The sequence below is a fragment of the Gorilla gorilla genome, chromosome 13, assembly GCF_029281585.2.
Source record: "Gorilla gorilla gorilla isolate KB3781 chromosome 13, NHGRI_mGorGor1-v2.1_pri, whole genome shotgun sequence".
Classification (NCBI taxonomy): domain Eukaryota; kingdom Metazoa; phylum Chordata; class Mammalia; order Primates; family Hominidae; genus Gorilla; species Gorilla gorilla.
In genome coordinates, this window is record NC_073237.2 from 128,637,665 (window position 1) to 128,660,426 (window position 22,762).

The 22,762-nt window shown below is 41.6% G+C and overlaps 1 protein-coding gene across 6 annotated transcripts in view; it reads right to left on the reverse strand.

Annotated features, from left to right (window-relative positions):
* Positions 1-382: 382 nt before the first annotated feature.
* The window catches only part of SETX (senataxin), a 93,157-nt gene continuing 70,777 nt past the window's right edge, over positions 383-22,762 (reverse strand). For 4 of the 6 annotated variants that reach the window (XM_031014460.3, XM_031014459.3, XM_055351401.2 and 1 more), the window contains 9 exons: positions 19,640-19,789; positions 17,852-17,959; positions 14,466-14,653; positions 13,467-13,559; positions 11,596-11,760; positions 8,033-8,131; positions 6,097-6,184; positions 5,885-5,971; positions 383-1,475 (listed from right to left, as the gene is read on the reverse strand). In XM_031014460.3, the coding sequence (XP_030870320.1) occupies positions 729-1,475; positions 5,885-5,971; positions 6,097-6,184; positions 8,033-8,131; positions 11,596-11,760; positions 13,467-13,559; positions 14,466-14,653; positions 17,852-17,959; positions 19,640-19,789 (1,725 nt within the window). In that variant the 3' untranslated portion in view covers positions 383-728. The remainder of the gene's footprint in view (positions 1,476-5,884; positions 5,972-6,096; positions 6,185-8,032; positions 8,132-11,595; positions 11,761-13,466; positions 13,560-14,465; positions 14,654-17,851; positions 17,960-19,639; positions 19,790-22,762) is intronic. The other 2 variants (XM_031014461.3, XM_055351406.2) reach the window with 1 other exon arrangement.

Consider the following 22,762-nt stretch of genomic DNA (forward strand, 5'->3'; position numbering starts at 1 on the left):
GGGAACTATGTGCATACTGAAACAGGTAAATGAACTCATCACAGAAATATAATACCCCGGGCCAATGCACTCTATCTAAAAATGCACCATGTCAGCAAGACTTTACCTAACATAACCGTGCTGCCCAAAGTGTCCCCTAGGAGACTCCAGGTTTTTGGGGGGTTTTTTGCTTTTTTTTTTTTTTAATAGAGCCAGAGACACCTGACCCACCAGCACTAACTCAGCTTATTCCAAGCTAGGCTGTTAAATAAATCTGTCTTGCCCTAACAATGGTTGAAAGGACCTGCCCTCCTCCCATCTTTTTTTTTTTTTAATATAAAGATTGTTCTGTTGAAAAATGATTAACATTTTAAACAGGGAGAAAGAAAAGCGGTCTACTAGATTAAATTTTAAAAGGATTTTGTTATTTGCTATACAAATATACATTTCAACTTTTACAATATTCACTCCAGTCTGACCTCCTTGTCTATAGAAGACTAAGAGATCAACATTTCCAGTCTCTGACTTCAAGGACATTATTACGGATACACAATGCCCTCTGAAAGCTTTTGCAAATGACAGAAAATACTGAAGATGACCAGAGGCTCAGGTGTTAAGGATGCATTTTCCATGTTTTCCAACAGCACACAAACTCCTTACAAAAAACAAGCTTATCTAGATGGTCCCACGAGCTGGTCATCTTCAGTTTACAATATGCTGTGGCTGCTGGCCCATGTCACTGGGCTTTCCTATAAAAGCTTTCTTTTCTTGGAACTGCTGTCGTCCTGCTCCAGTGTCCTCTTGTCCCACCTAGAGTTCCTCCTGGTGTGATGGCTCTCGGAACCACACTTCTCCTGCTCCCCTTCACTGAAAGCCCTGGCCTCTCTCCTGTGACAGAGCTCCTCTTCCGGGTCATCACATTTGCTCTGACATGTGGAAGCCTCGGGACTGGCAGCTGGAGGTTCGCCCCGCACGGGAGGTTTGTGGCTGCTCAGAGCAGCCACTACAGCAGCGGGCTGCTGTACATGGCTCAGGTCCTGGTGAACGACAGGGAAGCCCGGCTCGCCCGTAGGAGGTGTTGCTCCAGGATGCTGGGGGCTCGAGGGTTGTGGATCCCAAAGGAATATTCCTCCTTTGACCTCAATGCCCATCCTCTTCAGCAGTCGTGGGTCCTGAAGTTGGTCATGAACAGGAGGTCTTTCAGGGTCCTTTGAAGTAACAGTAACAGTAATTTCCTTGGAGTCAGAGGGTGTATGGTATAGAGAAGCAGCAACAGATGTCTTGGCAAATCCACTGTCTAGCTTGCTGCTGGGCAAACCACCCTGGGGTCTGGACCCCTCTGGGGCTATGGTAGGAGGGTGAGTGAGACTTCTCTGCAGCACAGGCTTGAGTTTCAGAATCTTCACTGCATCATGTCTATAGTTTTTGTCACAGGTCTTAATAATGGCACCACGCTTCTGAGCATCCTGAATCAGCTGATTCCAATGCTGGTTTTCCTTGAAACAATGAGAAGGGAGAAATAATTATACCCCAAAGAGACACTGCTTGGGAAGCATAGCGTTCCAGCTTTCATTTCTGAACAAATAATACATATTATTGTATGAACATATTCTCAAGATTCATTACTCGTCAGACAAGGATGAAAGGAAAAAATAAATTCAAATACAAAATGATAAAGTCCCATTCCTAAAAAATAAGACCTGGTCACAACCTATAATGGAGAACTTCACCTTTTTTTGAGACAGAGACTCACTCTGTCGCCAGGCTGGAGTGCAGTGGCGCGATCTCGGCTCACTGCAACCTCCACCTCCCGGGTTCACGCCATTCTCCTGCCTCAGCCTCCCGAGTAGCTGGGACTACAGGCGCCCGCCACCACGCCCGGCTAATTTTTTGTATTTTTAGTAGAGACGGGGTTTCATCATGTTAGCCAGGATGGTCTCGATCTCCTGACCTCATGATCTGCCCGCCTCAGCCTCCCAAAGTGCTGGGATTACAGGCATGAGCCACCGTGCCTGGCCGAACTTCAACCATTTTTATCAGTGCATTTAACTGCAATGCAGGTCTGCACTAGTCACTAGGAGCATCATGTTGCTATTTATATTTCAATAAATTAAAATTAAAAATTCTGTTCCTAAATTGCATCAGCCACATTTCAAGTACACAGCGGTCACACACGACTAATGGCTATTGTACTGAGCAGTGCAGACACAAAACATTTCCGTTATCACAGAAAGGTCCTTTGGAGATTGGTGATCTAGAGTACTGCCTACACCTCTTGGCAGGGCTAACGTTCTGAAACAGGAAGGTCTGGTTTCAGAAAGCAAACTTCTGAGTGCATGTGACTATTCTAGAAAAAGGCCCAAGGCTTTCACTGGATTTCTAAAGGCCTCCCAAACCCCGAATGGCTAAAACATCTTCATCCACCGAGATCTCAAGATATCATCTCACTTTCTGCCTGTTTCCTACAGGAGCTTAAGATATTAAATCCCATCGGGAAAGTCGCCAAACACATGCATCTCTCCTCTCTTCCTGAGTTTCTTCAGAGGAGGCTGCTGCTTTACAACCACTAGAATTCGGGTCTCTTTAGAAAGAAGAAAGAAAAGAAAAAGGATAGCTACCCTCTCATGGGGGCTCCTGTACTGTTCATAAAGGTATGTTAGGGAAGCAGTGAGGCTGCACAGTATTTACTTGCTGTGTGACCTTGGTCAAGTCACTTGACCTCTCTGAGCCTGTTTCCTCATCTGTACAATACGAGTAATATTTTATTTAATGGATTCTGAAGTGCACGTTGCTTTCACATTTTAGCATTTCTGACCTTGGGGAGCCTCTTGACCATGTACCTATCCTTGGAGATTACATGATGAGGCAATTATAACCCTTAGACTTTTAGTCAATAAACCATTTAAAAATCTTGCCTGAAAACCTTCTACAGACATTTTCTGATAAGACAAGATAACACCAGCATTAAAACTTATGCACTGGGCCAGGTGCAGTGGCTCACGCCTGTAATCCTAACACTTTGGGAGGCCGAGGCGGGCGGATCACCTGAGGTCAGAGGTTCGAGACGAGCCTGGGCAACATGGTGAAACCCCGTCTCTACTAAAAATACAAAAAGTAGCCAAGTGTGATGGTGCACACCTGTAATCCCAGGTACTTGAGATGCTAAGGCACGAGAATCGCCTGAACCCAGGAGGCGGACGTTGCAGTGAGCTGAGATCGTGCCACTGCACTCCAGCTTGGGCAACAAGGTGAGGCTCTGTCTCAAAAAAAAAAACCCAAAAAAACCTTATACACTGGAGATAAAGGGTTCTAAGAAATCCTGGAGACAATGGTGAAACTCTTAGCAAATGCTAAATTGCCAACCTTATTATTGCACTGCGGATGAATGACAACACTGATGACTATGGATTGGGAAGTGATTCATTCGTGCTAGATTCTGTAAGTGAAATATTTTTAGGAATATCTTGACCTATTATTTTACTTGTATTTTCTATGTATGGATAAGAATATGGTAAAAATCTGTCTAAAGTCTTAAGAGTCCTTTCAATAAATATGAAAGTTCTAAGTGAAAATAAGGCACTGTGTCATAGTCTAATAATGGTACATAAAATAGTGGTGCATATTATAATGAATGGTTTCTTGAATTTGATAAACTATGGTAATAAGCTGACTTCACAGTAGTTTTTCAAGGTTTGGAGAAAGTCATGTGACCAGAATAAAATGCTTGGCCCGGTGGCTGGCATACTGAAGACAGGTCTGTGGAGGGAGCGCCAGGCTCTGGGGCTCAGTTCTCTTTCTCACTCAGATCTCTAGAGATCCTTAGCCTGTGGCTCAAACACATATGTGAAGCAGATGGCCTTGCGATTTTTGCTAAGTTCACTACACCTAAACTTGGTGTTTAATCCATTTCTAAGATCACAGAAACAGTTCTGAGCAGGCACTATTAGCCTTGGTTTCTCAGAGGAAATCAAACGCTTTAATGATTGATCCCATTTCTATAAGGGGAACTAGGCTAAAAAATTAGAAACAAAAGCAAACGAATCCCCAAAACAACAAAGAAAAAGCCCAAGGACAAAAAAAGTTAGGAAGCCCAGCTGACATGTCGGGAAGTTTCAGATTCTCGTCTGTCTCTTTTTGTAGCACTGCCTTCCTAGAGGGAAGACAATGTCGGTGCCATTAGCTGGAGATCAGTGGTCTGCACAGTTGTGGAAGTGTGACCCAGGGGCTCCCAAACACTGTCTAAACGGAATGTGAAAAAGGGTTACAGAATAACCTTCCAAACCCCACTTCCCATGTCCTCCTTGGGCTGCCCTGCCTCCTGCACCACACCCTTCACAATCACGATGCGCCTCATCCATCCAGAGTGCACTGCCAAGACACATCAACACCATGAGGTGCCAACTTAAGGGAGGATGAAAAACAGTAGTGCCCACGAAGCCTCCTTTAATCAAGGCATCACTAAAAGATGTATCTCTAGTAACATTTCATTTACTTGTCAGGTTTAAACATGATCAAAATCTGTGATATTAAATATATTTGTCTTGTTTTGCTCAACTGTACAAGTAAGTGTTAACAGGCTATTCAATTGATAAGAGATCACGTTTTAACACTCAGATGCTTATGGTCACAGGAAAAGCAATTTTTAAAAATCCAAACCTATATTTTGAGATAACTATAGATTTACAGGAAGTTGCAAAGAAAGTACTGAGAGGTTGCATGCACCCTTCACATGGGTTCCCCAAATAGTGATAAAAATCAACTTTTTAGGCCGAGGTGGGATGACTTTAGCCCAGGAGTTTGAGACCAGCCTGGACAACATGGTAAGACCCTTTCTCTACTAAAAGTACAAAAATTAGCTGGGTGCGGTGGTACATGCGCCTATAGTCTCAGCTACTCAGGAGGCTGAGGTGGGAGAACGGCTTAAATCTAGGAGGTGGAGGCTGCAGTGAGCTGTGATTGTGCCACTGCACTCCCGCCAGGGGAAAACAACTTTTTAAACTTTCAAGTTATACAGAAATTTTTGTGAGAGAGGTGTAGATCAGTGAGATTAATTTAAAGGCTTTTAATTCTAAAAAGAGATTACCCCAGTGAATCTTATCCTAAACAAGCAGGAATGGAAGTACAATTTCAAAGAGAGGAAAAAATAAAATAATACTGCTTTCTATTCCACTGGATATATTTAAGAGTGATGTAATAATTTTAATTGCTGTATTTTAAAATGTCAATATTGATAATACATCAGAAACATAATCTTCAGTAATATTTAAACTTACAAAGATTTTTTCTATCAACTTAAAAATAGGAGGTACATAAAAATAAACGGTACACAGCTTTTAAAACTTCCTTCAGAGCAGGCACACAAACGACAAAGGCTGGAGGTGACAGAGGAGTGAAATGAGAAAGAAGGTGTATCTGGGCGCCACCTGGTGGCAGGAACCAAAACCAGGGGAAACAGCCACCAAGTTGGCTCTTCTTAGATGAAATCAATGACTTCATAAAAAAGAGAAATGAGGAAAACTACAAAGTTATTACCCCTAATAAGACAAACAGCAAATACGTGCTACATCTAGCTGTGATATCAGTGAATTAAGCTGTACCATTTGTCTACTAAAGTTGGAAACTCGTACACCTCTTCCAGAGGGGCGCCTGTCCTGGCAGAAGAATGCCGGAGGCGCTAAGTGCTGGAGAAACAGAGTGAGCAGCACAGCTCCCAGTGCCAGCAGAAAAGCAGAGCAGAGCACGCGCCTGCAAACTCTCTCTGGCATTAAGCTGGGCCAATAACAGCCACATTTACTGAGAGTTTACTAAGTGCCAAGCAATTGCTATGGCACTTTACATTTGTGGGTTTAATATACCTTCTTAACAATAATCCTATGATGTGGATAATTTGTTTTAAAATGGTCACCTTGAGAGCCCAGTGCAGATACTTGGGTTCTGGGCTGAAAAAAGGCGAATGGTTCACGTGTACACAAAAGCTCCTAGGAAGAAGTTGCTGGAAAACATAACAACCATTATTTTGTAATCCAGAAATCATTTACACTTTGATGGAAAATAAGAACAAAAACTCAATCCAACAACAGTAACAATGGGTAAACTTCTGAGCTCTCTGGTACCTACCATCAGGGTCCTCAAATGTCCGAGGATGAAAAGGCTGTACTTGGCTCGTGTGATGGTGACATTCAATCTCTGCAAACTTGCCAGGAATCTAGGCAATAAAAAAAGAGTTCCTTCTTTGTCTAGAATGACTTAACATGCCCATGTGAGACACAGGTGGACTCTAGAATGACTCAACGTGCCCGTGTCTGACAGAGGTGGAATCTAGAATGACTCAGTGAGCCCGAGACACAGGTGGACTCTAGAATGACTCAGCGTGCCCGTGTGAGACACAGGTGGACTCTAGAATGACTCAGCGTGCCCGTGTGAGACACAGGTGGACTCTAGAATGACTCAGCGTGCCCGTGTGAGACACAGGTGGACTCTAGAATGACTCAGCGTGCCCGTGTGAGACACAGGTGGACTCTAGAATGACTCAGCGTGCCCGTGTGAGACACAGGTGGACTCTAGAATGACTCAGCGTGCCCGTGTGAGACACAGGTGGACTCTAGAATGACTCAGCGTGCCCGTGTGAGACACAGGTGGACTCTAGAATGACTCAGCGTGCCCGTGTGAGACACAGGTGGACTCTAGAATGACTCAGCGTGCCCGTGTGAGACACAGGTGGACTCTAGAATGACTCAGCATGCCAGTGAGACACGGGTGGACTCTAGAATGACTCAGCATGCCCATGTGAGACACAGGTGGACCGCAGGCAGCTTTTCCGGGACTCCTTCACTCCTCTAGAAGTCACAGTGCTTTCTTACTCTCCGTCCCAATACAGGGTACCGGGCACAGAAGAATTCCTATTAAAAACAGGAAACAAACCAAAACCTCCAGGCTTCCTTCAAAGTGATGCATCTATCAATTTCCTATTTTAACCTGGATAAGATAATTGGAAATTTTAACAGTGCAATCTTGAAGCCTTGAAAAATCCTAAAAATGTGGTACCAGCCTAATCACTTTATTCTTACGTTTAAATATATCTAGATTGTTAAGATATTGTAGAACTAGTGTAGAAATACATGAACACCAGATAAATATTTCAATAGATCAGAAAAAGAGCTCAGAAATAGAATTGATGTATGATAAAAGTGAAATTTCAAATTAGCTGGGAAAGAAAGGACTATTTATAAACTGACCCTGAGATACAACTGGGCTCTGTATATGCAGCCCATCCCAGGGAGGGGCAAAGATTACTTTAATTACTATTTTATCTGAAAACAAACTAATTTATAACCTGTAAATTCTGTCTGCTTCTCATGACAAGAAACAAATAATCATGTTAAGAGTCTTGGGCTTGGGATATTTTCTGTCACTCATACAGGTGTCCTCAGCATCTTAAATAAACTGACAGTAGTTAAGGTGAACAAACTTAGCCGAAGCAGGAAAACACAGAAAACAATGACACTTTGACACATACCATGCGGAGTAACATGCCTCTGCAAAGTATAATCTAATTATTTATTTGAATCTTATTAAATAAAAGAACAGATTCACACTATGAAATGGGTTAATATAAAAGACACCAAGGCCGGGCGCAGTGACTCACGCCTGTAATCCCAGCATTTTGGGAGGCCAAAGCGGGTGGAGCACTTGAGCTCAGGAGTTTGAGACCAGCCTGGGCAACGTGGCAACACCCTGTCTCTACAGAAAAATACAAAAATTAGCTGGGCGTGGTAGCACATGCCTGTAGTCCCAGCTACTCGGGAGGCTGATGCAGAAGAATCGCTTGAACCCAGGAGGTGGAGGACGCAGTGGGCCAAGATTGCACCAAGATCTAACAGTGGGTCTATTTCACAACTTAAAAGAGAAACTTCCATGGTATTACACAGGTTTTCACAAAAGAAAATTAAGAAAGCAAATGGTGTTCTCTAACAGTGATAATGAACCTAATCCTGAATTATAAACAAGCAACAATGTATACAAGTATAAAAGAGCAACAATGACAGTAACTCACCCAATTGAACCTTGCATGCTATTTGCTCTGACACATGTAACAATAACACAATCCTTCTGCCGACCCTGGAATGCATCCACAGTATCTACTTCTGCTGGTCTATTTACAAAAGAGAAACATATTTACTGGAAAAAGGAAGATAATTATTAAATATACATATTTATAAACTAGTTTTTTGGTTTTTTTTTTTTTGAGAGGGAGTCTCACTCTGTCGCCTAGGCTGGAGTGCAGTGGCGCGATCTCAGCTCACTGCAAGCTCCGCCTCCCAGGTTCATGCCATTCTCCTGCCTCAGCCTCTTGAGTAGCTGGGACTACAGGCGCCCGCCACCACGCCCAGCTAATTTTTTGTATTTTTAGTAGAGACTGGGTTTCACTGTGGTCTCGATCTCCTGACCTCATGATCCGCCCGCCTCGGCCTCCCAAAGTGCTGGGATTACAGGCGTGAGCCACTGCACCCGGCTTAGTTTTTTGGTTTTTGACAGTCTAGCCTCACTCTTGTCCAGGCTGGAGTGCACCAGCATATTCACAGCTCACAGTAACTTGAACACCTGAGCCCCGTCTCAGCCTCCTAAGTGGCTAGGACTACAGGCATGGACCACCACCCTAATTTTTCCATGTTTTGTAGAGATGGGGTCTTGCCATGTTGCCCAGGCTGGTCTCAAACCCCTGGCCTCAAGCAATCCTTCCACCTCACCCACCCAAAATGTTAGGATTATAGATGTGAGCCACCATGCCTGGCCTTACAGTCTTTATTTTTAAAGAAACTTAAAAAAAAAAAAAAAAAGAGAGAGAGAGAGAGATAGAGTCTCACTGTGTTGCCCAGGCTGGACTCAAACTTCTGGGGCTCAAGCAATCCTCCTTGCCTCAGCCTCCCAAGGAGATGCATGCACCACCATGCTCGGCTGCTAAGACATTTTAAAAACATTTTCTTGGAGGTTAGCCTGAATTTCCTCCTCTCTCCATTCCCTGGCAACCACTAATACACTTTCTGTCTCTACAGATTTTCTTATACTGTGAGTTTCACATAAATGGAATTACAAAATGTGATTATTTGTGACTGTTCCCTTAGCATAACATTTCCAAAGTTCATCCATGTTGTAGTATGTAACAGAACTTCATCCCTTTTTTCATTAATATTTCACTGTACCACATAGTACAAGTTATTTACTAAGACTTGGTGTTAAGGTGGCAGCGCTCCCCAAATTGATCTACAGATGTATTCCAACTGCCTTTTTTACAGAAATGGTCACGCCGATACTAAGTCTTTGGCTGGGCATGGTAGCTCATGTCTGTAATCCAAGCACTTTGGGAAGACTGTGTGAACTCAGGAGTTTGAGAACAGCCTGGGCAACTTAGGAAGACCTTGTCTCTACTAAAAATGAAAAAACACACAAAAAATGCAAAAAACAAAACAACACTAAGTCTTCCAGTCCATGAAAACAGGATGTCTTCACATTTATTCAGGTGGGTTTTTTTTTTTTTTTTTTGAGATGGAATTTCGCTCTCGTCGCCCAGGCTGGAGTGCAATGGAATGATCTCAGCTCACTGCAACCTCCGCTCCCCGGGTTCAAGTGATTCTCCTGCCTCATCCTCCAGAGTAGTTGGGATTACAGGCGTGTGCCACCATGCCCAACTGATTTTTGTATAATTAGTAGAAACAGGATTTTACCATGTTGGCCAGGCTGGTCTTGAACTCCTGACCTCAGGTGATCCACCCACCTGGGCCTCCCAAAGTGCTGGGATTACAGGCGTGAGCCACTGCACCCGGCCTATTTAGGTGTTCTTTAATTCCTTTCAACAACGTTTTGCAGTTTTCAGCCTACAAGTCTTATACTTCTTTGGTTCTATTCATTCCGAAGTGTTTTATTCTTTTTGATGCTATTGTAAATGGAATTGTTTCAACTTCCTTTTCAGATTGTTCATTGCTAGTTGCATCAAAATATAATCAACTTTCACATATTAATCTTGTATCCTGCTAAGCTTATTATCTCTAATAGTGCCTTTGAATGGCTTTGTTAGGGTTTCTAGAAATAAGATCATGCCACCTATGAAGAGAGAGTTTTACTTTTTTCTTTCCAGTAAAGATGCTTTTTATTTATTTTCCTTACTTAACTGCTCTGGCTAAAACCTCTAGTACAATGTTGAAAAAAAGCAGTAAGAGTTTCAAACATCTTTCCTGGTCTTAGAGGAAAGGCTTTCATTCTTACCATGAAGTATAACGTTAGCTATGAGTTTTTTGTAAATGCCTTTTATTAATAAAAAAAGTTCCTTTGTATTCTTTTTTTTTTTTTTAAATCATCAAAGCGTTTTGGGTTCCGTGCAACTTTTTTTTTGTATCTACTGAGCTGATTATGTGGGTCTCCTCATTCTTCTAATATGGTATATCATATTGATTTTCATATGTTGAAGCAATCTTGCATTCCTAGGATAAATCCCACTTGGTCTTGATGTATAAATCCTTGTAATAACCTGCTGAATTCAGTTTGTCACTATTTTGTTGAGGATTTTTGTATCTAGTCATAAAGGATTTGGATCTGTAGTTTTCTTGTGATACTTTCCCTTGGCTTTGATATCAGTGTAATACTGGCTTCAAAAAATGAATCTGAGTGTTCTATTTATTGGAAGCATGTGAGAATGACTTGTGTTCATTCTTTTAATATTTGATAGAATTCACCAGCTTAGCTTGGTTCTGGGCTTTTCATTATTGGGAAATGTTTCATTATTTGTTATAAAGGTCTGATTTTTTCTTTTTTTTTTTTTTTTTTGAGATGGAGTCTCGCTCTGTCACCCAGGCTGGAGTGATGCACGGGGGCAATCTCAGCTCACTGCAGCCTCCGCCTCCTGGGTTCAAGCGATTTACCTACCTCAGCCTTCCGAGTAGCTGGGACTATGGGAGCGCGCCACCACGCCTGGCTAATTTTTGTATTTTTTTCAGTAGAGACGGGGTTTCACCACGTTGCCCAGGCTGGTCTCAACCTCCTGACCTCAGGTGATCTGCCCGCCTCCGCCTCCCAAAGTGCTGGGATTACAGGGGTGAGCCACCTCGCCCAGCCTACAGGTCTGATTTTCTATTGTTTTCTAGATTCGATTTGGGTAGTCTGTGTGCTTCTAAGTTAAGATGATTTTAAGGTTATGGATCTCCAATATTTAATCTTTAATTTTACTGCTGAGGTAAGAAGGAAACAAAAACATGATCTTCATTCTATACATAAAGGCAATACAAGGGTTAAATCATTTATTTAAAGTGAAATGTTACTTTTAGTCTTGCTAGAACAAGAATTCAGATGAACAAGTCATGGAACTAAAAGGTAAAGACCTGGCAAGTTTCTTAGTCAATTCCACTGCCAAGGAGAATGTTGACATTCCAACTGCCAGGAAGTACCCTGTCTACCCAGGAGCCACACAGCACAAGTCTATGAAAGCCAGCAGCATCCCAGCTTCCTCGTGCCGTATCACCAATTTGCACAGACCACTCCTTAAGAGCTTCCCTTTTCTTCTTTCCTTCTATATCCTCTCATTCTAATTCAACAAGAAAACTGGGAATATTTATAAAAATGCCTCACCCTTTTCTATCGAACTCTTTGTCCAAATCCTTCTGAATCATCGTCTTCTGGGCCTTGTAATGAGTTATTATGCCAATGTTTCGAAAACTAACATCCTTTCTTTTGTCTTTAATAAGCTTAATTATTTCCATCACCAGTTTTATTTCTTGAACATTTATATATGAGCTAAACAAGATGGAAAAAGAAAACACAGTGTTATCAAAACTAATAGCAGGCTAATTACTAACTTAAGTTCCACTGAGTTTGTTTCCCATTATAGTAAAGGGCAGGCAGATAGGCTTCATCTTTTATTCAGCTAGCAGTGACTCCAAGAGGCTGTTACAATGACCATTAATATGGTATATATGAATAAATGTGAAAATACTATGGTAAATATGAATACATGTAAAATGCCCAGTGAAAAATGAAGTTGTAGAGAGAAAAGAGTTTGAAATCAACTGAAGTTTAGGCACCACTTTCTTCATCTGTTGAAACAGGGAGAGCAGTAGTAAGAACAGCAGTATTAATAAGAACAAAGATGTGAATAAGAGATAGCTAACATGAATTAAGGATTAACTATCTTCCAAACACCGAGAAAATGCTTTACATGTATGATCTCTCTTGTCCCTCACCGCTGGCTGCATACAACACACACCACACAACCAAGCAGCTGCCATCCACACAGACTCAATGTGAAGGATGTGTCCCACTTGACCCCAGTTGAACAACATGGGGCCCTGGAGCAGGTTCATGTCCTCTTTGTAGTCCTCAGCAGCCTCATATCCTGCACTCTCAACCCCTCCTGAAAACACATGCTCCCTCATGACCATACCGGACCCGAAATGCACCAAGACCAGGGGATGCACTGCCCCATCCCTTGATTCCTGAGGCTACCTTACCCGCCTTGCTTTACGAGCCTTAAATACCCATTCTCCTAACTTTGAGACTTACTAAATGGACAACCCAGTCAGCTAGCGATCTCTTCCATCCCTGAAATCTTCATTTTCCTTGGTCCCCTCCCAGATTAACCCTCTGTGGTCAACATTCCACTCATAACCCTCCTTCCTCATGATGCTCTGGGGCTTAACTCGCAATCCTTTGCTCTCCTCCAACAGGCCCCATTAAAACCTTTAGGCTGCAGTCCCTCCAGCACTACAATCCCATGGCCAACAACTCCTCTGTATGTGTAACCTCTTCAATGAGTGTTCCCTACTTCCACCTCTGTATCTTATCTAACGCCTGATTCTCGCCTGAGGACGCCACCTGCTCTGCAGCCATCCCATGATGTAGAAGTGGGATTTGCGTTTCCTCCTACTTCATGACAGAGTGGTACTTGTATCCGTGCCAACAAATGCTGCCCCTAGACCATTCCTCCCCTACTCTCTCACAAGAATCCCCAGCTCCTCTGACATTGCCGCTTTCTAGCAACACCACTCCTCTTTGCTGTCATATACAGACCACCTGAACACATGCCCTTATTCACAACCCAATACCATCCAACCTCTGTCACTACTTCCTTCCTCCCTTTCACATCTTCATTCAACTGAATTATTCTTAGCCTTCACAGTACTTAACCCAACTGGAATAACTGCTTACCCAGGTGATGACCTGCTGAAGGCCTGTCTTCCCATGAGACCACCATCTTGCAATGGGCACGTCTGTTTCCCTCACTGCTGTGAGCTCAACAAGTATCTATTCAAGCACTTGCTTATGACATTAGGTAATATTATCCCCATTATACAGAAAAAACAAGCATCAACTTAAGTGAAAATGACTGTGCCCTGACACTAGGCAGAGAGATGTGTATAGGAAATGTATTTAACAGAGATATGAATGCAAGTCATGTAACAATTCTGGGACTATCAGAGGACTGAGGCAAGAGGAGAACATACTCATTATCCCGTCTTTCTGAACCATCTCCAACATCAAACACAAGGTATGGCTGAAATGGCCAGTCTGATGAACATCGAATGGCTTCTGTCTGTCTGTAAAAAAAAAAAAAAAAAGCAGTCAACATTCAGAATAAAGTCAAGATTTAAGAAAATATTTTGGTATTACTACAATTTTTTCTGTGTGGTGATGTGGGCTGGGGCAAGTAAGGGGATAGCAGGAATATTCTTTTCTAGACGTGTATTAGTGAAAGGTACAAAACAAATTCTATTTCTTTCCTGGTGCTAGGAGAGGTATCTATATCATTAAAATATAACAAGTATGATTGGAAAGACACTCATAATAGAGTAAGCCACAGAATACTATGTTAAGTATGGTCCCACATTTTTCCTTCAAAAATTTAAAAAGTAAAAAAAGATATGCATAGTAAAAGGACTGAAACTTGGCCAGGTGCGGTGACTCTCGCCTGTAATCCCAGCACTTTGGGAGGTCAAGGCTGGTGGATTGCTTGAGCTCAGGAGTTCGAAAGCAGCCTGGGCAACATAGCGAAACCCCGTTTCTACAAAAAGAAAAATACAAAAATTAGCCAGGCATGGTGGTGACTGAGTGTAGTCCCAGCTACTCAGGAGGCTGAGGCAGGTGGATTGATTGAGCCTGGGAGGTCGAAGCTGCAGTGAGCCAGGACTGTGTGCCACTGCACTCATCCTGTGTGAGTGACAGAATGAGACCCTGTCTTCAAAAAAAAAAGGACTGAAAGTGGATATACCAAAATGTTACCAGTGATTATTTCTGGGTAGTATAAATATAGGTGACTTTTTCCCCTTTTCTTTTTTATGTGCTTTGCTGTATTCAACATGATGGCTATTATAACAGGACAAAATTATTAACCCTTCATGATTTATGCTCTTTATGACAAGACCTAAGACGACAGTAAAATGTCTGTTCTTCATAAGTAGCTAAACTACAACAAAATAAGGTCACAAACAATAAGGGGAACTCACCTATTTGTTTTTAAGTTTCTGTTATAAACATAATTAGAAGGGAAGAGGCATATGTCTGGATGCATCCTGTACTGAACAGTGAGCTGTAGAATGGGCAGCCTGCTGATCATGTTGTGTTCTACATTCTCTTCCAGCAGTCTGCAGAAGCGAGCCATCATTGACTGGTCATAGCCATACTCCTGTGCTTTCTGTGAGGGGCAAAATAAAGCAATAATTTCAAAGAATTCATTGATATCCTTCCCACTATTATAAACACAATTACTGAGATCTAATACGTATATGGCAACGTTCAGGTAGCATAAGATTACCAACCACAGCTTCAGAGAAAAAAGGTGTTTCTGACTCTGAGCCTCAAAATGCCATGAATCTTTTTTTTTTTTTTTTTGGAGACACAGTCTCGCTCTGTTGCCCAGGCTGGAGTGCAGTGGCATGATCTCAGCTCACTGCATCCTTCGCCTCCCAGGTTCAAGCGATTCTCACGTCTCTGGCCTCCTGAGTAGCTGGGATAACAGGAATGAGCCACCACACCTGGCCAAAATGCCATGAATCTTGAATATATGTGGAGGTCTTTTCTACTCATATACTGCTAATGAAAGAGATATGATCTTGTGAAAGACAACTGATGCTATTTTGATGCTACAAGACGCCACCCAAAAAAACCAGTAATAAAGGAAATGTAACACAGATTTTAACAATTATTTCTGGGGGTACACCCTCACAGACAGACATATTGAATGCCACTGTAAACAAGCCTTTTGAAGACAAAATTCTTCATTCATCCATCTAATATGTACTAAGCATCTATAATTTGAAGTGCTAAGATCACTAGAGTGAATAAGATGAAGTCTCACGGGACTTAATTTCCAGTGAAGGAAACAGACTCGACTTATGTGTTGACCATCCCTAATCCAAAAATCCAAAATACTCCAATGAGCATATCCTTTGAGTGTGAACTTTAAGCATAAAGTCAGCACTTGGGAAGTTTCAGATGGTGAAGCATTTCAAATTTTTGAATTAGGAACGCCGAAGCTGTGCTAAATGGATTTCACAAACCACATAATGGGTTATATTCTGCAATCTGAAAAACAGTGACCTAAGTGACAAATGGGATAAACTGTCTTGATGTTACCACAGTTGTGCCTTGGGATATACTTTCCGATGGCAGCAACACAGAAAGTTTCGAAAAGGGGAGGGGGAGGGATAGCATTAGGAGATACAACTAATGTAAATGACGAGTTAATGGGTGCAGCACACCAACATGGCACATGTATACATATGTAACAAACCTGCACGTTGTGAACATGTACCCTAGAACTTAAAGTATAATTAAAAAAAAAAAAACTTCAAAAAGTACTCTTTAAGTATATCTTAAATAACCCTGAAGTAAAAATGTGCTGAAAACTTCACTAAGATGATGGAATCTTCATGAGTGATGTGAAAGATACTGGCACTGAAGACGTGCAAAGCCTGAATAAACTTGTTTCACAAACTATGGGAGTGGAAGAAAGGCATTACTTCTTAACCTATTTATATGTGTGATTTTAAACAGGTTTGTGTAAGCATAAAATAATTATTAATAGATATATGCCAATTTTGCCTAAATCCTCAAAAGTTTATCTGCGTTAGCTCACAAAACCTAATTTTTAATCTTTTCTTTGAGGAAACAGAAAAGGAAGTTATGTAAGGTAACGCATCTACCTCCAGACAAAACCTTAGTCCATTCTACAAATGACATAGATTTATTAATATATATTCTGACATGGGAGGATGTCCCTGATTTACTGATTGAAAAAAAAACCAATTCTGCACAGAATGATTTTGCCACCTTTAAACAAAACCAAACCCACGTACATATACACATAAATATATACATGTATACAAACCATATACCACTTTTTAGTAACTGACTCACTGTTAACCCCTAGAATACAAACATCATAAGGGCAGGGATTTTGTCTGTTTTCTTCACTGTCATAACCCCAGCACCTAAACAGTGCCTGAATTATGCTGGCACTCAATATATACATACTGAAAAAGACGGATAAACACACAAATGCCTAGCAATATCTGTTAAAAATACTCACTTTCACTGTAATTATCACTAGAAACAGGTGGTCAAAAAAGGCACCTTATGGAAATGAACTTTGTAATTATTTTCTCAAAATAGCCTGTTTTATTTGTACAACAATTGAAACAGCACAAATGGATTTTTTTTCTAATTTTTGTTGTTTTTATCAATCATTGAAGTAGGCAGTAAAGTTGAGGCCCATTAACAATCTCTCTTTTCACTATATGCCAAGGCCCTTCAATGAAATCCTGCATCATTTAAAGAAATGGGATACAGAATTTGCTCTTCATTATTCTCCGTGAACAAAGTTACCTGCAACGGTTCTTCCCTACTCACACGGGTTTTCACTGGGTGACGGGTGTGTTTCTGGGCCACACTCTAACATGATCATGTACCTGTGCTCAAATGTCATACAAAGAACTGCACTATCATTCTGAGTAATTCCAAAATCAAAAACCACTAACGATAACCACCTGCATTCATTCCAAACTTCAACAAAAATGCTTTGAAAATGATCTGTTCTCTAGGATTATTTATGAAGCCACTGCTCAATTATCTGTATAAATAATCTATGCTATTAGTAAAAAATACACATTTCATTAAATTTCAAAACCTCTTCAGATTACTTCAAAACATCTACTGGATCCTGATTCTAATGTGCATTTCCAGGAGAATCTTTCGTGAGATTAAAACAAACCAACAGAGTAGAGTAGACTACAGTCTGGTTCTTCTCTTCCCAAAGTCAGAGCTCATAATTGAGTCTTTTTTTCTCCTGTACCTTCACTTTCAGATGATGTGAGGGGCACAGACATGTTCTTGTATTAACACTAGAATACCAAATTCTAAAAATGGAAATGTACTCCAAAATTAATTTAACTTCATGTTTTCCTCAATTTGTACATATTTAAACAAAAATGAGGACGGTAGGATTCTTCTCTTTATTTCTGAAGTTTTTCTTTTATTATTGTTTTGGTGTTTGTATGATTAAAATAAATCAGATTCAGCTCTTAAAAGACTTAAAAAAGGCAGACGTGCACACTGCCTTTCCCAAAGCTTGGTTTCCATGGCACGTCATCCATCTAGGCTCCAAGTCCCTGCCACACTGCTTCTGCCACACATACACAGAAGAACAACTATGACCAAATGGGCATTTTTAGGAATTTTTTTTAATTTATTAAGTGCTTCTCTTTTCTTAGTTACTGCTTACTTTTCCCTCCAAATTAAGAGGCCAATCCAAGAAAGATGTCTCTCCCTCCTGAAAACAAAAATTTTAAAAAGCCCCTTCCATTTTAAAGCAATCTGAACATAAAAAACTTACCATAGAGATGACTGTGGGAGGGAGCTGCTTAGGATCTCCTACTAGGATGAGCTTATTGCAGCGATGGATGAGTGGAGTAAGAGTCTCAATTTCACAAGACTGTCCAGCCTTGGTAAGATACAGAAGGGAGAGGCAGTCTTAACAATCTTTGCTATTTATCCATATAGTTTATCTGATTAAAGTTCTAACCATTCAGAAAAGTATCACACTTCTCCTGCACCAAATATCAAAAATACAAATTTTCCCTGAAAACAAAAAACAAAACAAAACCAACAAAATAAACCCTCCAGGCTGTGTGCAGTGGCTAACACATGTAATGCCAGCACTTTGGGAGGCCGAGGTGGGTGGATCACCTGAGGTCCGGAGTTCAAGACCAGCCTGGCCAACATGGCGAAACCAAAAAAATTAGCTGGGCATGGTGGCAAGTGCCTGTAATCCCAGCTACTCGGGAGGCTGAGGCAGGAGAACTGCTTGAACCCAGGAGGCAGAGGTTGCAGTGAGCCGAGATCACATCACCGCACTCCGGTATGGGTGAGTGCAGACTCCGTCTCAAAAAAAAAAAAAAAAGCAAGACTCCGTCTCAAAAAAAACAATAGATAAATAAAAAGTAAACTCTCCAAACACGTCTAAAAAAAAAATCAAACTTGTATTTTTGAAGTCAGCCACCAAGGGGGCCACTACCACTTGGGAACCAGCCGTAAGTTCAGAAGGCCATGCACATCCTAGATGCGTGCTCTTTGTTCCTGCTGGGCATGAGCCTGAAAAAATTTTTCTCCTTTAAAGTCCTTTTAAAACTTTATTTTAAATTTTTTATTTATTTTTTAACTTATTTATTTTTTTTTTTAAGAGAGTCTCACTCTGTCACCCAGGCTGGAGGGCAATGACATGATCGTCGTTCACCGCCTCCCGGGCTCAAGCAATCCTCCCACCTCAGCCTCCCGAATAACTGGAATTACAGGCACACACCATCAACTCCTGGCTAATTTTTGTCTTTTTAGTAGAGACAAGGTTTCACCATGTTGCCCAGGTTGGTCTCAAACTCCTGGGCTCAAGCGATCCACCCTCCTCAGTCTCCCAAAGTGCCAGGATTACAGGTGTGCACCACCATGCCCAGGCCCTTTTCAAAACTTTGTATTTGAGGTTCAGAAATCACATTAGGAGTGTCCATGAGTGTGTTTCCCCATATCTTTCTTCCTTGTTCCTCAGCATGCCTCTTTGATGACAAGACTCAAATTTCTCTTAAATTCAATGACATTTTCTTCAACTATTTAATCATTTCCACTTTTTGTCCTTTCCTTCTGGTGAAAACTGGATCTTGGGTCTCCTGATCACTCAATTCTCTGTTATCTCCTGCTCCATCTCTTTTGTCTTCTGACTCTACGTTCTGACAGACAGTAAGTACCCAATAAATGTTTGCTCAAAGAGTGAACTAGGAATAAAAGACATCAGGTGAACATACTATGGCTCAAAGCTATCCAAAATTATATTAAAACTACTTCAAAAGGTTACCAGAGATATTCTAAGCAGGAGTGACAGTCACTCAGCAGAGATTTTGTTAGAAACCATCAGTCATCCTCAAGACTAACCCCCAATACTGGAAAATCCACTTTCACTATGGAGGGTCATTAAGGAGTGTATTTCTACATAAGGGAATACACAGGTAATAGCAAGTGAAAATCAGATGCAAAAAAAAAAAACACATTTCCTCAGCATCTCAGCAGCCACAATTCATCTAAGACTTACTCCTCATAGTACTAGTCAAAGTTGTATGGCTGACCGTTCACTGACCTCATCAACAATGACACAGCTGAAGGGGACACCCCCTTGCCCACGGAAAGCAGACTCAAGTAGTAAACCACCACTTGTGCTCAACGTGCAGCAGATGATATGGGACTCTAAGATGATGATACTCTGTGTTTTCTGTGGGCGTCCTTGAACCTAAGAGAACAAAGGTTAAATCAATATTCAGCTGTACATCAATCCTTGACTATGACAGGCCTATGTTTACTATAAAACACTCACTATTTATTAAAATATATTTATGACAGAAAAATATTTAGTAAAAGTTAGGGGAAACCCTCAAATCTAGGAAACAGCAGAAACATTTAAGATAATCACAAACCAGAAAGAATGTGTGCTTCGCGGCTGAAACACAGAGTATGATTTAAGCACATTAAAAATTTTTATCCAGGGTTTGATTTGGTCAAAGTAGATTACAATCCTTCCTGTAGTCAGATATATGTAGGTAGGTATCTGAAGTAGAGATGTAATAATTCTGAGTTGTGAATTATATGAGTAAAGTCAGGGGTGGAATTCAGCCTGAATGTACATTTTTCTGTTAGTTTTTAAGTATATAATATTGCCCTGTCTTTTTTTTAGTGCTTTTGCTAGTACTAACAAAAATGCCTGTGAACCTGACAAATCCTCTATTTCCACAGTAAGAAAAACAAGTCTGGTCTCTTTCTCTAAGGCAGTGTGCTGTGATGGAACCAGACAACGTGAGTGAAGCCTCACAGTCACACCCACACTGCTCAATCAATCAGCATTTCCATCAGAGATTCAGTTTGCTGCTTTTTGCTACTAAGAAGTAGTGGTGATTCATCTCAGCACATATGATAGATTCAACCATGGAATTCAAGGCATGCATGTGAGCTTTAGGAAGAGGGTGGCACTGTGGTCCTCCACGGCTCACACAGTAAAGCACTGTCAGACACTGTCCTCAGCCACCTAGTGAGTGAAACTGCTGAGCATAGTTCCATGGCCCACAGAACACATGTGATGAGCAGCAAAAAACATCTGTGAAGATGGACTTCATCCTTGACTCAGGAAAGATTAATCTGGGGTTCTGTTTAAAATCTGATTAAAATCTGTTTAATCAAAAGCTTTCACATAACTTTTAGTTTAAATAAACTGCTAATGAAAATATGCATTAAATTCAACTATATTTTAGTCACATAGAGAAAGACCATAATCCATTCAGGAGAAAACTTCAGCAAAAATACTACTAACGTCATCAGTTACTATTACCCTCTTTCCCCGACCCCAGTGTGGTTTGATTAGGGCTGCATTCTGACAATCAGGGTATACACCTGGCTCGGCCAAGCTTCAATTAGTCTAAATCTTACAGGATATTTTCACGTCCAAAAAATACTGGAGAAAAGCTACAAAATGTTACAGGAGTCTTATGATCCAACACAAGTACAAGGAGTTTATGCTCTAAGCCAAGAATTGCAAAAAACAAAAACCAAAAATCAAAGTGCTGTACTTTCTTATGCCGAATTCTGCCCACCATCACTCTACTTCTATCCAGGTTGGAGCTCTGGAGGGCTCACGGTTGCCACCCTCCTCCTAAAGCTCATATAGGTGACTTTTTTTTTTAATAGGGAAAACACCCACAAAGCTATTTTTTTTTTTTTTTTGAGACGGAGTCTCGCTCTGTCACCCAGGCTGGAGTGCAGTGGCGCGATCTCCACTCACTGCAAGCTCTGCCTCCCAGGTTCACGCCATTCTCCTGCCTCAGGCTCCTGAGTAGGTGGGATTACAGGTGCCCGCCACCACGCCCAGCTAATTTTTTGTATTTTATTAGAGACGGGGTTTCACTGTGTTAGCCAGGATGGTCTCAATCTCCTGACCTCGTGATCCGCCCGCCTCGGCCTCCCAAAGTGCTGGGATTACAGGCGTGAGCCACGGCGCCTGGCCAAAGCTATTTTCATTAACTGTTTATCTGATGATAATTATCATAATTGTTTTTTGCAGTTTATGGGAAGCAGAAATAGAGCACCTTATAAGAAAGAATTTAAATATTTACCAGACTTAAAACAGAAAAAAGATAACTTATAACCACCTCTTAGAAATCTTAGATGGTGGTAAGAATTCATTCTTAGGTTAAAGAAAAAAATGCAAATGTTGTTACACCATTTTCTCCACTTCCACAGATGTTTGTAATTTTTCATAACAATTTAAAATGTAACTGAGAAAAGCCCATAGCTGGCCAGGCATGGTGGCTCACGCCTGTAAAGCCAACACTTTGGGAGGCCGAGACAGGGGATGACTTGAGGTTGGACGTTCCAGACCAGCATGGCCAACATGGTGAAACCCCGTTTCTATTAAAAATACAAAAAAAGGGCCGGGCATGGTGGCTCACGCCTGTAATCCCAGCACTTAGGGAGGCCGAGGTGGGCAGATCACAACGTCATGAGATGGAGACCATCCTGGCCAACATGGTGAAACCCTGTCTCTACTAAAAATACAAAATTTAGTCGGGCGTGGTGGCACGCACCTGTAGTCCCAGCTACTCGGGAGGCTGAGGCAGGAGAATCACTTGAACCCGGGAGGCAGAGGTTGCAGTGAGCTGAGATTGTGCCACTGCACTCCAGCCCGGCAACAGAGTGAGACTCTGTCTCAAAAAAAACACAAAAGAAGCCAGGTGTGGTGCCTCACGCCTGTAATCCCAGCACTTTGAGGGAGGCTGAGGCAGGAGGATCACGACGTCAAGAGATCCAGACCATCCTGGCCAACACGGTGAAACCCCGTCTCTACTAACAATACAAAAATTAGCTGGGCGTGGTGGCACATGCCTGTAATCCTAGCTACTCGGGAGGCTGAGGCAGGAGAATCGCTTGAACCCGGGAGGCAGAGGTTGCAGTGAGCCAAGATCACGCCACTACACTCCAGTCTGGTGACAGAGCAAGACTCCACCTCAAAAAAAAAAAAAAAAAAAAAAAAAATTAGCCAGGCATGGTGGTGCACGCCTGTAATGCCAGCCACATGGGAGACTGAGGTTGCAGTGAGCTGAGATCATGCCACTGCACCCCAGCCTGAGAGACAGAGTGAGACTCTGTCTCCAAAAAAAATAAATAAATAAAAACCCATAGCTTGTCTGAACAGTCATACTTAAATTTTAAAAAGAAA